The sequence below is a fragment of the Erythrolamprus reginae genome, chromosome 2 (assembly GCF_031021105.1).
Source record: "Erythrolamprus reginae isolate rEryReg1 chromosome 2, rEryReg1.hap1, whole genome shotgun sequence".
Lineage (NCBI taxonomy): Eukaryota > Metazoa > Chordata > Lepidosauria > Squamata > Dipsadidae > Erythrolamprus > Erythrolamprus reginae.
The window spans coordinates 268,155,533-268,172,493 of record NC_091951.1 but is presented as its reverse complement, the minus strand read 5'-3'; the positions used below and the strand labels follow the sequence as shown (position 1 = coordinate 268,172,493).

At 37.5% G+C, this 16,961-nt stretch overlaps 1 protein-coding gene across 2 annotated transcripts in view; it reads right to left on the bottom strand.

Moving 5' to 3' along the window:
- Positions 1-16,961, bottom strand: part of PTPRD (protein tyrosine phosphatase receptor type D) — a 450,382-nt gene that overhangs the window by 56,225 nt on the left and 377,196 nt on the right. For both annotated transcript variants that reach the window (XM_070742569.1, XM_070742568.1), the window contains one exon: positions 8,511-8,686. In XM_070742569.1, the coding sequence (XP_070598670.1) occupies positions 8,511-8,686 (176 nt within the window). The remainder of the gene's footprint in view (positions 1-8,510; positions 8,687-16,961) is intronic.

Sequence of the window (16,961 nt, the reverse complement as noted above, 5' to 3'; positions counted from 1 at the left end):
TGGCTTTATTGAAATTTAGAATGTCCGTTTCCATTTTTATATTATTCTGATAGTTCTGATAACTAGCAGTTGATAGTTCTGGTTATTTTTTTCCAGCTCTTGCTACCTGTTTTTCTAGAAAAGCCACTTCATTTGAAAGCATATTTTGATCTCTCAAGTCAGGAGACAGTTGGAATTATTCTGCTGTGGCAGGGAAAAAGGGCCTTTTCCCTCCTTTCCCATTTAAGAAGCAGACAGAATACTTAAAAAATAACTGTGTGTCCAAATGTCCTTAGAAATTAAATTATAAACTTTATCAGCCAAAGCTAACAAACAAACCATATAGTCGAAATCCAATTTATTGGCTAAATATCAAATAATGAAATAAAAATAAAACATGTTCCTTTTAATTTTATACAGATTATAATAAAATATTGAAGTATCTGCCAAACATGCCAAATGTCTAAACAACACTATCTTATAAAATGTCTTCTCTGGATTTCCTGCATTTGATAAAAAATATGACCACCTGCTGAAATAAAATCAGTAGGGGTTGAATGACTTACTTTCCCGTATGAATGAAAGCTGACACCTCTGCGGAACTGAGGGATTCAAATATGTACATTTATTACTAGAGAATATTCATGAACCTTCACACTCCAGCAAGCTATAAATATCAAAAGATGGTCCAACTTTGCAGCAGTTGTGCTCAGAAAAGAAATTTCCATATGTAACACCCCCCCCCCCCCCGTCCCGGCCACCTTGCACAAGAAATGATGAACATAATCCTTGACATTCAAGGGTAGACAGGCAATTTTCTGGTACAAAGATTTAGTCTCAATTCTAAAAGAAAAAAGAAAAAGAAATCCTGAGGAAGTACAGAAGTACTTCCAAGAGAAATACTTTGCGAGAGAGGAGGACTTTGCAAGAGAGGAGGACTGAAAGGACAATCTAAAGTTAAAATTAACAGTGGGAGAAAGAAAGAGGATCGAAGAGGAGGAGGAAGAAGCTTTCCCCTTTGCTACCCCGAGAACTGTGACTGTGAGAGTGACTTTAACGGGAGCTGACATTTTGAGTTGACAGCAGGAAATGCAAATGGAAGAGAAGACAACTTTTTTTCAAAGACAGTTCCCTGAAAATCAGCCAGTAAGCAAAAAAGAATGGCTGGGACCTGTTCTGGAGTTCAAGGGGTGTCAAATAGGTGGCCCACTTGCCAGATGCGTTATGTGCAGGCCACACAACGCAAGCTCCAAGAAGAGAAAAACATTGTGAAACGTCACATGGAACATCACATGATGGCAATGTGACATGCAGGAGCAGGAAATGTCCTCTCACTTTACATCAAAGCAACCTTTCTACAATCTTTGCTGGGGAATTTACCATCGGCATCTCTGCCATCGACTCTCCTGGGGCTTGTCATCGTGCCGTGGATTGGACATCGTTGCAAGGGAGGGCAACGGATGGCTGCAGGGAGCCCTGGAAGTGTGGAGGACATTTCCTCCCCTGAGGGCTACCATCTGTTATGGCGAAGACACCAGAGAAAGGACAAACTCTGGCTGGTTTGGTGGCTGCCATAATGCTTTCTTTGATGTCCCTACATTAACTCACTGTGGTTTCTACATTGATATCTTACCTCATGGTCCTTGGTTGTATGTGTGAGGATGTGGATGATTCGGGTAGAGCGGTTGGGGTGATTGAATTTGGAAAAATGAGAGTTGGGGGCAAGAGATGGAGCCCCCCCTACCAAATGTGCAAGTAGAATCACGTGGGGGACTGGTTACAACCCCCAGCATTGTATGAGTGAGATATGTGGCCTGCTGGAGAAGAAGAGGGCCAATGGGATGGGAGAGGGGATCTCTGGAGGGTGGGAGAGCCAGAGTATTACGGTCATAATTGGGAGAGGTAGATATGGTGGGAAGCGAGGGGTAGGCCACTCATGGGGAACTAGGACTCACTGTTTCAAAGTGATTATGTGTTCCGTCCCCTCTGGCTCAAATCGTACACCTGGTGACTTGGGATGTCAGGACCCTGCTGTTTAATGACAGGTCTATTGTTAACAAAATTCCCCTCATTCGTGACTTAATCATGGAGGAGGGAACTGACCTGGCATGTATAACTGAGACTTAGCTGGATCAGGAGAGGGTGTGTCCCTCTCTCAGAAGTGTGCCCAGATGGGTTTCAAGTATGGCATCAGGGCTGGAGGAGTGGCAATTATAACATGCAAGAGTCTTCTTCCTCTCAGGATTCCTGCCTGGGAGATTGTTGGGTGTGAGACTATCCTTCTGAAGTTGGAATCAGGGGTTCAGTTAGGTCTACTGCTGACGTACCTGCCTCCCAGCTCCATCACAACGAGTCCACATGCTCTTCTAGAGGCAAGAATGGCGGTGGAGTTCTCCAGGCTCATGGTGCTGGATGACTTTAACTTGCCATCACTCGGCGAATCCTCTGATGGAGCTAAGGAGTTCGTGGCTTCCATGACAACCATGAACCTGACCCAAATAGTTCAGGGTCCAACTCCTAAGGGTGTGTGTGTGTGTCACACACTTGACCTAGTGTTTCTCTTGGGCAGTAGAGAGATAATCTCCCTTGTCGTGGTCAGATCATTTCTTGCAGAGGTTAGACTTTAAGGCACCGCTCCTCCATCACAGGGATTTTTATTTACCTTTTTTTCTTCAGCACTGTGGAGAAACCTCCCAGCATTACAGAGTCTCAGCTACTCTTCTCTCCCTTTCTCTAAAAAAACCCCTATTTAAGTGTATTTTCAAACTGTGATCTGCCTCAGCCACCTGTTGATCTTACAAGGAAGAGTACTAATCACCTCCATGCAGTTTTAATATCTGCTGATGTATTTGGCATTTAGCATGGCATTTTCTTTTGAAGATTCAGTTTGATAAGCTTTTCAGTGCTTGGTTATTAACTACTAGATTACACTACCAGTAGAAAATAACAGTAGAAAATTAAGTTACGGTGTTATTCAGTAAAACAGCAGCACATCATGAATGTAGGATTAAAAATAATTGCACCATCCTGACTCTCAATTGGCACACAGTAAGGATTCTGTTGCGCTGAGGAATGCCACTTGTACACAGTATAAAATGATTAAACCTGCCTCTGGATTAGAAAAAGAATTGGCTTCACACATAGACTTGTTCTTTTAAAATAACTGCACATTTAGGAACATGAATACGATGAACTGATCTGCCTGTTACCATATTGCTAGAAAGCATCTATCTAATAGAAATCAAGTTTTCAAACAATTTTTGTGGCCAAGACCACAAGTAGAAAAAATATTCAGGTAAATTGCTAGGCCTGTAGATACTGTATGTGGGGTGTGATCTGAAAACAGATTAGATCTACAAAAGGATACACACAATATCCTGCTATACTAAACTCAAGTCAAATCCAAATAGTAAGGATTCAAAAAAATGATGAAATCAATTTCATGGCAGAAATGGACTTTGTCTTTTTCTCCATGTCCTCTGATGCCAAGTACAAAGGTACAGGAATATTGAGAGATGAAGTGAAAGCATGATTGAAAAGAGCATTGTCCAATGAAAAGTTCAAACAGGTGAACAGAATCCTTCCACTGCACTAGGAGATATTATTCTATTCTCTAAGGGCTGGAAGGAGTAGCATCTTGCTACCAGTATTGATAAGGAGCTGAGATCAATATCACTAAGAGGACTCTTGGTGGGAAGATGTCTGGAAGGAGTAGAATAGATTTTTCTTTTTCATATCATTGTCAAGTTACTTTGCCAATACTTTTGGCAAAGCAGTTTTAATGAAAGAGGCATGAAAGTCCCGGAATTGGAACAGAAAGTTACCTGAAAGACACGTTCATGCTTATTCATTTATTTATCTCATCAAGCATGCATTAGATAACAGATATAAAGATGATTATGAATACATAAAATGGATACTAATAAAATGGTATATTAGGACAGGGACAGTAGGCACAATGGTACGCTTATACATGCCCCTTAAAGACCTCTTAAGAAAGGGGTGAGGTCGACAGTAGACAGTCTAAGGTTAAAGTTTTGGGGGAAGAAACCACAGAGTCAGGTAGTGCATCCCTGGCATTGACCACTCTGTTACTGAAGTCGTATTTCCTGCCATCAAATTTGAAGTGGTGAATCATAAGTTTGTATCTATTGTGTGCTTGTGTATTGATGTGATGGAAGCTGAAGCATTCATTGACAGGTAGGATATTGTACCAAATCATTTTATGTACTATGCTTAGGTTGGATCAAAGACAGCAAAGTTCTAAGTTGTCGAGGCCCAATATTTCAAGTCTGGTGGTATAAGTCATGCTTATGAACATTCATGCTTATGAACACAAAAGATACTTAGTCATCCCAGGCTCCAATACCAATCTCTATTTTTATACTCTACTATGTAATATCTGGACAACATATAGACCCAGTACCTAATAGTAGTATTATAATTTTGTATCTAATCTAATGTCTATAGTGATTTTGCATACCTATGCAGTAAAAAAAAAATTAGGATCTCTCAGTCGTTTGATGAAAAGGAAGAGAAAGAAAAGGGAAAATGCATGAATCCATTTTCCAACTTCAGTAAATGGCAAATTATGTACAAGTTCTGGTTGGGAAGGCAACAGGATTCCGCGTATCTCATCTCAGTGAATAGTGATGCCAGCCACATGATCACGGATGTTTCTTTGGACAATGCTGGCTCCTTTGTCTAGGAAACGGAAATGAACATGGCCCCTGGAGTCAGACACATCCCAACAGAGGAAATCATTACCTATATTTTTTCTGGCTCTTGGCATGCACTAGAAATGCATTGTAGGCAGCAGCTTATCTAGTCCGAGATTTATGCTCAGAAATCTTCTTTTATATATATTGTCTCCAGGTAGACAGTCACATCTAGTTTCAAGCTCAGCTTTGCTGGTCTAAGGACAATTGTATTAATTACCATGAAGGAGAAAACAAAGAAAAAAGAACTAGAGCCATTCATCCTGGTAGAAGAGACTCACTTATTTACCATAATATCTATTTCCCAGATAAGGGAAAGTAGATAGCAACCTTATTTCCACAGAATAACAGCTTTAACATGGAAACAATCTAACATGAGAGTGGGTAAACAAGGTAAAGTAAATTAACCACAGCGACTGTACACATGGAGGTTTTGTAGAAAAGCATCTTACCAAGAGACAAATATTAATGCTTCAAATCATTTGATGTATTCATGCTCCGTGACTGTCGGCTGCTTATAATACGCTCTAAATTCTTCCTTTAAAATTTTGCTTTCATTTTATACAAATAAAACCCACGCAAGTAACAAATATGTTATCAATATTCTTCCATGCGCGGTCGTGTGCATAATCCTTTCTGATATAAATTATGCATATGTTAGCAAAGTAATGGACTGGGTTTTTTCCTCCAAGGTTTGGATTAGGTCAGGTTAAGATTTGGGAGATGACATTTAAATTGAAAACAATAAAGTGAGAAGGGTTATAAATAAAAGAGCTCACCTTGCCCTGTAGCTTCCCCATTGGCAAATAAATGAATAACTAATTCACTGTAACAACCTCATTCAATGTTCTCAGCTGTTGAATATTTAAGTTCTCAAAGCTGGAGGTAGTCAGACTTCTAACACATGCTAATGAGCCAACTAAGTTCATTTCTGCTGATGCTCCAACCTCCTCGCCCCCACAAGGAAAAAAAAAGATCCCTTTATCTATGCAGCACAGGTTAGAAATGCTGAAGCAAAGCTGCAGGACTGAGCAACAGGAAAGCAAATAAACAAAAAAAATGTGATGGAACACAGAAAGATGGAAGTCCCACAGCAGACAGCTTTTGCTTTCAAGATCAAGTAATTATCAAATCTGCCAGTGGAGGAAAAAGCTTTTATTTTTTTGCGTCTATTTCCCAAGCTGGATAGAATACCAAACGGATGAATAACAGACTTTCTCAAATGTCATTCCTATTTTAATAGTAATTTAGGCTTTGATCCAATGGAATGCTTCCATTAGGAGGATAATGGCTGCAAAGGCTTATCACGTTACTACCTAGAGGCTCCTAAGACATTCCCCAAATCTGTTGTGAAAGGTTGTGGTACTATCTGGGGTTCTGCAGGACTGTTGAGTGAGCAGATGTTGACCTGCATAAGCATAATGTTAGTTTAGCTCACACAGTTCATTTTCACTGTTTGTACTATCAGAAAAATAAAAATAAAAATGTTAAGAATGCTTAGTATCTAATTCTCCTACATCGCTGGAGCCAACTAGATTGGCATATCTAAGTAACTTTATTTATTTATTTTATTTATTTATTTTGTCCAATACACAATAATACACAATGAAGGTTATAGAGGATATAGTAGAGAAGAAATATGAGATATAGGAGAGACTATAGGATAGGGAACGGAAGGCACTCTAGTGCGCTTATGTACGCCCCTTACTGACCTCTTAGGAATCTGGAGAGGTCAGCCGTGGATAGTCTAAGGGTAAAATGTTGGGGGTTAGGGGACGATACTACAGAGTTCTGTAACGCTTCGACAACCCGATTACTAAAGTCATATTTTTTACAGTTAAGTTTGGAGCGGTTAATATTAAGGTTGTTAAGATATGATTCCCAATGAACAAGGTGTTTACTGAATCTTGAGAAAAATAAATCAGTTGCAAACAGTAAAACTCAGAGCACCAAAATGTTTAAGCGAGCTTACATATGTGAAGGAACAACAACTTACTAAGATGACATCTTTGGTATATGTGATATAACAAATCAGGTTTTCTGGCAGAAGGAAGCAAGCTAGTTACCAAAGAAATATCAGTAGCATTTATTTAGATTTGTTTGAAATTCCTGAAAAGCTCAGTTTTTCAAGGACACTTCTGTAATTTTCAGAGAAAGTTAGGCTGTTACCAAGGCTCCCATCAACTTCACCTAGAAAAATAGCTGTGGCTGTACTTCATCAGCCAGTACCGTATGTAGCCTTTTGACAGTAGCCTGTCAGATTCTTTTGCCCTTCAGATTATGTTGAAAACAAAAAGCAAAACTAGCTGATTCAGTGGGCCCAAGATGTTGGATTACTCCAAGTATGCTACGATGTTATAACACTGACATAGTTTGTTTTCATGTTGCAAACTGCTCCTGTGGGTCAACATATTACCAGATACTAGAATGCTAATATTTTAGTAAATATTAAACCACGGTTTAAGAAATCAATATTAATTTCAATGCCATATTGCTATTTAATTTCCAAATTCAGAATTTATCCCAATTCTATGTTCAAGGCACAGGTATTCTATGAGAGAACAAACATGTTATGTTGAAAATGCAGAATCAAGAAGTGGCTTGAGCACATCTTTCAGAGAATGGTCTCACAACAGTCTGTACTAATGTGATAAGCTATGCTTGTCCTTATATTGAATAGGAGTTATTTCTTTTCCTGTATAAAAGTTATATTTATTCCTGGAACTGAGAATAAGAAACAAAATTATATTTGCTTAGCTGAAAGCAAATCTGATGCTGGAGCAAATAAAGCCTGTTTGCAACAAAACAAAACAGATATTACTACAAAAATTCATCCTATAGTGGAATATACATCACTAATAGATATTTGAGAATTACAATATTAATTCAGTTTGGATATGCATGTAAGTATTATGTAACAACTTCATTACTAAGTGGCTAGACAGACTGCCAAATTATTTCCATAAAGAATATAGTAAGACACAAAGAATAAAAACGTAGAACATGTTATTAATATAGTGTTTTTGATAGAAGCATTAACGGTTCCCTGATTATGATCTTATGTATGCATGAGTGTATTAAATTTATTGGCCACCCATCTTACCGCAGGGCAACTCTGGATGGCTAATTAATTATTTTTTAATTAATTTTTATTTGCCACCCACTTCTCCTGTAAGGTGACTCTGCGTGGTTATTTATGAAATAAACAACTAGTTAGCTCCATTCGCTTTTTATACTGTATGATTGGTAAAACACTAATGTGATAAGACAAGGAATATTTTCAGTTTCAATAAAACTTAAAGTTTTTCATACTGAAAATAGATAGTACTAGTAAATGAATGGACTGTGGGGCAAAACTCTAGATTTACTAGAGTAAAATATGTGTAGACTGCAAGTTAAAAATCAGTATTACTGCATTTTCTATAGGAACTGATTTATCACAGACAAAGGAGCTCTAAATCTTCAAAGATACTTAGTGTTGTTTTCCTTTCCTACATAAAACCTCAATGAAATTCCACTTATGCCTCAAGGATAAAGTTGATGCATCAAAACAAATGGGAACAGTGTTTGTAAGCTGAATGAAAAAATAATAATATTTAGAACATTTTATAGTGTTGCCAACTTGAAATTTGCTGAACCAATCAGAATTACGATCAGAAGATTTTATAGAGCAGGGCTGTCCTTGGCAACTTTAATATTTGTGGACTTCAAGTTTCAGAATTCCCCAGCCAGTCATGCTGTGAAAGACACTTTGAAAAATAAAAATAAAAGAAAGCTTGCTGAATTACATCTATCATAAAAAAGAAAGTTTACCCTAGATCTTTCCTCTAATTTGGTCATCATGACAACAGTGGCACTTCTTTGTTCCCACATCATTCTCCAGAAATCTCCAAAGGTTTCAGGAAGAGCACCTTGGGTTGCGATGTAAGCATTCTGCTTTCTGTAACCATCTATATAGTTAGCATTTATATAATCACTGCCAGGTATGCCTAAAAAAAGGGAAGAAAAAAAAGACATTAATTTTAATTCAACTATGAGTAATAATTTTTATTTTAATGCCGGAACAAGGAACTGGGAAAGGCTAACATATTGTTGCAGAGTATATAATAAAATATTGACAACTAGTGTTGGGTGAACCCAACGAACCCAACTTTGCCGTGAAGTTCGGGTGAGTTTGCCGAACCCGAACCTGAACTTTTGCTTGCAGCAAGCAGCTGCGGCGTCCTTTTCTGTAAAAATAAACAAGGAAGTGGGGAATTCCCCACCTCCTTTTGCTTCCTTTCATTTTTATAGAAAAGGATACCGCAGCGGTGCTGCAAGCAAAAGGAGGTGGGAAATCCCACGAAGGGATTCCAGGGGTAGGGCTTTGACGTCAAGGAGACTCCTTCCTCCCTGTTTCGGAGGCCAGGAAGTAGTCTCCGTGATGTGAAAGCCCCATCCCCTTCGTGGGATTTCCCACCTCCTTTTGTTTGCAGCGCCACAAGCAAAAGGAGGTGGGAAATCCCACGATGGGATTCCCCACTCTCCTCTCGGGCGGCGGCTTTTCGCAGTGTCCGGCCGAACCCGAACCTTACCCAAACTTTTGTAAAAGTTCGGGTTCGGCATGCCGAACACTGCAAAGTTCAGTACAAACCCGAACTTTGCAGGTTCGGTTCGCCCAACACTATTGACAACCTGTCCAAATGTATCTCTGCCCAACAAAATTAAGTCGAGGTTATTTTGAATTTCTTTCTAACACTTAATTTAATTCTTGGGCTATGTAATCACTTCTCCAAAACCCCTTTCCATACCTCCCCACTGCCATTTCTAAATTTCTTTATAAAGCATACATAGTTTGATGCCTGAAGAACTGAGGTTCTGAAGTCAGAAGAGAAAAGGCTTCTCGAATGAGAAGCAAAATGTCTTTAAATAAAAACAATGAAAGTTCTTTTGGAGCAAGAACCTTTGGGACAACCATGACCTGAATAACTGAGCATCTCCACAGACAATTTGATTTTTTCATAGAGATATATTTTTCTTGTATGTCAGGGATACATATTATAGTTTCAGAACTGCATAAAAATATGATTCTAGTAACTTCTAAAAGTTGCTACAAAAAGACAATTGTTAATGTAACAGAAAAATAAATAATTCACTGTCACTAATCATGTTGTGTATATTTTACATAATATAATAAACAAAATCAAACTCCTCATTTCATGCACTATTTTGTGGAATGTATGTATGTATGTATGTATGTATGTATTTATTTATTTAATATGATCTCACTACAAGATTTTTCAGGTACTGTATCCCCAATACTGTACAGTGATCCCTCGATTAGCACGGTCTCGATTAGCGCGAAACGCTGCAACGCGGTTTTTCAAAAAATATTAATTAAAAAATAAGTTCTCTCTCTCTTTCTCTCCCTGTTGCCGGCGTGGTATATGAGAGAGAAAGAGAGAGGCAGAGAAAGAGAGAGGCAGAGGTCGGGCGCATTACCGGGAGGTGGAGGCGGCGTGGGGACGCTGGGTGCCGGGGACACCGAGGAGGGGGTGGACGTGGCCTCTCAGCTGCAGAGCCGAACAAGGGAGGAGGCAACGGCGGAGTCCGGCGCTGGGGCCATGCGGGGCCGCTCATCCAGGGGGGCGTGGACTGGCAAGTCGCCCTCCTTTCTCTTTCTTTCTCTCTCTTATACCACACCGGTAACAGGGAGAGAAAGAGAGAGAGCGGAGGGCACCTTGCCGGTCCACGCCCCCCTAGATGAGCGGCTCCGCATGGCCCCAGCGCCGCCCAGGCAAAGGGGAAACCCCAAGATCGCTTGCCGCTTGCCGCTTGCCGTATTGCAGCGAAGGAGGCGAAGCAAGGCTCCAAGCTGCAATACGGCAAGCGGCAAGCGGCAAGCGATCTTGGGGTTTCCCCTTTGCCTGGGCGGCGGGAAGACCAAGGGAAGGTTCCTTCAGCCGCCCAACACCTGATCCGCTCTGCAGCGCGGCAGCAGCGAGGAGCCGAAGATGGGGTTTCCCCTTTGCCTTTACCCCATCTTCGGCTCCTCGCTGCTTCCGCGCTGCGGAGCAGATCAGCTGTTGGGCGGCTGAAGGAACCTTCCCTTGGTCTTCCCCGCCGCCCACACGCAAACTCCACCATCTGCGCATGTGCGGCCATGAAAAAAATGGCGCGCATGCGTAGATGGTGTTTTTTACTTCCGCACCACTATAACGCGGAAATCGATTAGCGCGGGAGGTCTTGGAACGTAACCCCCGCGCTAATCAAGAGATCACTGTACTACTAAAATATCTTTAAAGTAAAATGCTGATCTGTTTTGATCCTATTAAATTTCAACAGACTTTGGACAAAATGTTTAAATTATATAGGTTTTTATGATACCTGGTTCCATACTTGGTGCCATCGAATATTGATAATTTTTTTTTTTTAAATCTACAGTATATAACAGGGGTAGGGAACGTTGGCTCTTCTGTGACTTGTGGACTTCAACTCCCAGAATTCCTGAGCTAGCATGATTGGCTCAGGAATTCTGGGAGTTGAAGTCCACAAGTCATAGAAGAGCCAATGTTCCCTACCCCTGGTATATAAGAAGAAACAAGTTGCAGCCAGAATTTGGAGTTTTCAATGCTAAGGGGAAAAAATAACCCTTCTGTAGGTGATAGATTTTTTTCTTTAAAGTGAGAAGTGAAGGAATTTTTTAGAGTGAAAAGTAAAGGAAAATAAGGAAAGAAAACTATCATAAATACTAAATATAAATGAAAGGAATTGTATACAAATTACCAATATCTTAGATTATTTCTCTTTCTAGCATATTTGTACGAACCTTCTACCTTAGAGGAGCCATGTAAATGTTGGTTTTAGTAGGCTGTTATAATACTGTCTTAGATAGTTAATAACATTACCTATTTTTAATAATGAGCAATTCAGTCTCAGCTACAATTTAAGTTTAATTCAATATAGAATCCCATTGCAGTTGGTGAAAATGTAGTTCCATGTATATGTGTGCACAAGATTGCCTTTTTATTTTGTAAGAACTACGTTTGATGTTATCAGTAATACAAAATATTTTGAAGTAAGTAAATGTCAGCACAAAACCTCTTAAATTATAAATACATATGAAATGGAGAAATGTTGAAGGAAGACATTTGAAGGTTCTGTATTTATGAATAGGGTCTTATAATTCTTGGGTATGCAGTAATGTAGGCCCAAGTAATCTGTAGACTGTACAACAAGGTTGTTGTCAGAATCCTAGCAATTGCTAATACTCATTTCTGCAAGTCTTTGGAACATACAGTTGTAGCTAAGGGAATGATTAAATACACACCAAAGGTGTCTAAGGTGTCTGCCCTTATTGTCATACAATGAGTACCGGTATATTGTTTTATCCTAGTCAGACTATTTAAATTATACATATTATATACATATTATACAGGATTGATTTAATTGAAACAATTAGAATAGATTGCTGTTTGATTACTACATTGTAGTAATTACTACAATTATTACATTTACTGAGGAACTTAACATAAAAGACTATAGGAACTCTTGCAGTATATTAGGGCTCATATTTAATGCAGTTGAACAGGGGGTGAGGGGTTACTGTTTTTACTCTTTTTATATTGGGTTTTTAATGTTTGTAAGGTGCCCAAAGCCACTGAAAGTGCATGGGCAGCCATATAAATGTTCTAAATAAATAAATAATTTATTGTAATCAATCTATAACATATTTCAATAATACTGAAGTTAAAACTTTTTAATAGAATTAATAAATAGTTAAAAAGGTCTTAGCTTATTGCATTTTCTCTGTGTTATTTACAGTATTGAGCCATGGTGGTGCAGTGGTTAGAATGCAGTATTGCAGGCTAATTCTGCAAACTGCCAGAGGTTCAATTTTCACTGGCTCAGGGTTGACTCAGCCTTCCATCCTTCTGAGGTTGATAATATGAGGACCCAGATTGTTGAGGCAATGCTGATTCAGTAAACTTAGAGAGGATTGTAAGGCATTATGAAGCATTATATTAGTGTTCTTGTTATTGCTATTTTGAAAACCCATAAGACATGTTAATTCTTTTGCATCATTCTTATAATAAACAAATTGAATTCGTAATATATTAGCATATTTCTTTTCCTTAGCATGATATATTTTATATTACAGTATGTGACAAATGTGGCATAGGTATTATAAAAATGTAGGTAATGTGTATAATGTTAATAATCATTAATTAGGATAATGAATTATCTGACTAATTTTAATATATATGGGATTTTAGTAGTAATTTTTAATTAATTAGATTTTTTGGTTTTTTGCATCTTGTGAGCCCCCCTGAGTTTTCGGAGAAGGGCGGCATACAAATCTAAATAAAATAATAATAATAATAACAATAACAACAACAACAACAATAATAATATCTTAAAATATAGCATTGCTAATTTTTAAAAATAATTTAATTTTATTAATTTATAGTTAAAGGCAAATTATATTAGAAAAAAATTAAAAGTGCAGAAATAGATAATAATGTCTATTATTATCTATTTTGGAAAATTTGCATTAAATGATGAATAAGAATAGATGTCCACTATCACTATATTTTATTTCCTGCAACCTAGTTACAAAGTATATACTAAGCCTTTCAAAAGCCATGATTTTCAACAAAAGAGATTTGGGGATTTGCAAAGTTTTTCGAGTGATGAAAAGCTTTTCAGGAATTTCCTGAATGTGGAAATACGAGTTAATGATTCAGAAAATAACACTAGCTGGGCAAAATGCCACAAACCTTCTATCTATCAAAAATGACAAAACCTTCCTCCAAAAACAGATGTGAAGAAGAATTAGGTCAACAAGAGAAATATACACCTTGTGTACATTATAACTACAAAATATGGATTGGGCATTTATAAGAGAAACATCTTTTCTAGATAACTGATGAGTACATTTACAAATGTCTGGTATTGTTCTGTGGTGCATCATTTAGTTCAAAATAAAACACATAAATATAAATCATGGAACAATGTACACACGAAAAAACAAAAATCCTTCCCTGCATTAGCAAGATGATGAGACAATTGGCATTTAGCCATGAGAACTTATGGATTAACATCATTCAGCAAAGAGCATACTGCCAATGCTTAATATAAGATGCTAATATTTTTTGAAGCTATTCCTACTAGTATGCAAATGTGATTCATTTTTATATTTTGAACTCATTATGCATTTCTTTAGTTACAATAAAAAGTTAAAAAAGAAAAAAGCCCCAAACAACTACTATTATATTGAATTATTAATTTAGCTCCGTAACTAGATTTTTTTTTTAAGTAAGTAAAATTGAGAAATGGGTGATTTAATCAGTTACAGAGTTTTTGTATAATGTAGGTTATTAAATTTACGCTGAACGTTTGAACTTTTATTATTATATTTTTGGTTATTTTGTTGTACTATTTTTGTGTTTTTAACTGTGCAACTATATAACTATATAAATTTACCAAAGAAAGGGAAAAAAAGATTAAATGAAATATGATTGCTTCTTTATTGGGAAATACTGCATACATTTGGAAATCCAACATGAAAGACATGTTGATAAAATTTATTTGTACAAGAGCGTGTAGGTACTTTTTATCACAAGCATAATAATAATTGGGATATAGTAATCAGATATCTATCATTTTAATTTCCAGGGTTGTTTGTTGTTATTTTTATAAGAATGCAATTGAAAAATGTTTAACGGGTAAAAGTTTTTCTCGAGTTAAGGATTGTGATTGTGAGAATCTTGTAGAGGCTGTACATAACTTTTGAGTTTCTTATTTATTTATTTTATTTATTTATTTATTGGATTTGTATGCCGCCCCTCTCTGCAGACTCGGGGCGGCTAACAACAGCAATAAAACAGCATATAATAATAATCCAATACTAAAACAGTTAAAAACCCTTATTATAAAACCAAACATACGTACAGACATACCATGCATAAAATTGTAAAGGCCTAGGGGGAAAACGTATCTCAATTCCCCCATGCCTGGCGGCAGAGGTGGGTTTTAAGCACCTTACGAAAGATAAGGAGGGTGGGGGCAATTCTAATCTCTGGGGGGAGTTGGTTCCAGAGGGTCAGAGCCACCACAGAGAAGGCTCTTCCCCTGGGTCCCGCCAAGTGACATTGTTTAGTTGATGGGACCCGGAGAAGACCCACTCTGTGGGACCTAACTGGTCGCTGGGATTGGTGCAGCAGAAGGCAGTCCCTGAGATAATCACATGAACAATCAGTTTTATGAAATCTGGCTGTGAATTGGTTTAACCAATAAACATCTAGTGATAAACGAGAATATCACTGCTAAAATCCATCTTATTTTGCTATTCATGGTGGAATGAAAGCAAAATATTAATTAGAACACAGCACTCCAGTTAGTTTTTTCATCCAGAGTGCGCCACATCAAGAGTTAATGTCTCAGGAAGAAAGCAATGGCAATCCACTTTGACAATCGGTACCAATTAATTTATTAACTATTAACTTATCCACCTAATCACCAGAAACCAAGGTTGCCTCAAAGACGTCATTCTCTTCTTCATTTATATATATTACTTTGTCTGAAGTGATATAGGGTCTCATGCTTAAGCAGGGGGTTGGACTAGAAGGTTCCTTTCCAACTATATTTTTATGTATCACATTTCCAACTTCATTTAATGTTCATGTTTTGTGAAAACACACATATTTAAACACAGATAAATATGAACATACACACTTCATGGAATTTGAGGAGCCGTGCAAAAAAGAGGATGGATTAGCTAAGCAGGCGCTATGGCATGAGCCTGTAATTCAGCTACTCTGGAGCAGATATGGTTTCCTCCCAGTTTGGACCAGTATAATTTTCTGGCACTGCGCATGCATTGCCATTTTGTTTTCAGCTTTTTTTTAAAAAAATGGGTTCTTTTTGCACTGTGCCCCAAAAGGTCTGGTCACGCGGTGCAGGAGGAAGCGAATCGGCAATGAGGTAAATTGGAACCCACCACTGCTTTGGAGGCTAAGGCTGGCAGGTCACTTGAGCTCAGGAGTTCTGAGCTTCAGTGGACTTGTCTGCACTACGTTTGACATCAATATTGTAATCCCCAAAGAGCCAAGGGTCAGTAAGTTATTTATTTATTTTATTCTTTCTTTATTTGGTTTTTTCAAGTACGCATTGGTAGTATGCAAAGATATAACAATGTTTATATACATGATATTAGTAAGAGAGAAACTTTGGGATAAGAGACGGAAGGCACACTGGTGCACTAATGCATGCTCCTTACTGACCTCTTAGGTCTAAGGAGGGATGAAGTGGCCCAGGTCAGAGACAGAGCAGGTCAAAACTCCCCTGTTTATCCGATAGTAGTGAAATTTCATTGTTACTGCTTTTACAACCAGATATTCTTCTTGTATAATACTAAACACAAAGGAGGTCGAATGTTTTATCTGTACAACTGTAAGTAAAAGTGTATTCAGTATTCTATTTATTTTTATTCAGTGAACAAAATTGTCAAATAGCTTTAATTAGACTTCACACTTTATTTGCAAAATTAAATTGAATCATGGAATTGTTTCAAGTCTTGACAAAGGCTAAGTATTGCACAATCTTCATATTTAAGAAAAATTAAACCATAAATCTTTGTTTTAGGGATGTTTTCCTAAGAAAAGTGTCACTTAAGGGAATTTTTTAAAAGAGAGTTAAAATTAATAGGATTAAGCTTCATAGCACTTGTAAATAATTATCTTCAGAAAAGAGATGAATTCACAAAAGGGAGCAAAATGTACTATTGATGATGAGTGTACGGGGGGAGTGTGTTCACATTTAGTTTCAGTTGCAGAAAATTAAATTAGATGTACATAAAATGTTTTTCATGGTGAGATTAGACTGTAACAAGGTCCATATTTGTAAACAGATTAGTATAGTTAATAGTCAGCACACATACACAAAGGAAATAAAACTCACTGTGGACAAAAGAACAATAGTGAGAACAAACTACTTAAGTAATAAACAGTTATGGAATTTAAAAATGGCTTGTACAATGAGCCAAAGAATGTATAAAGCAAAGGTGAATATTTATTTATTTGTTTGTTTGTTTGTTTGTTTATTGGATTTGGTTTATTGGAGACTCGGGGCGGCTAACAACAATGGTAAGAACAACATGTAACAATCCAATTTAATAAAACAACTAAAAACCCTAATTATAATATAAAAAAATCATGAAGTATGTCAAAAAGAAAAGATATATAAAGGAATTTTATTAAATTGATGACATCTATACTTAATCCT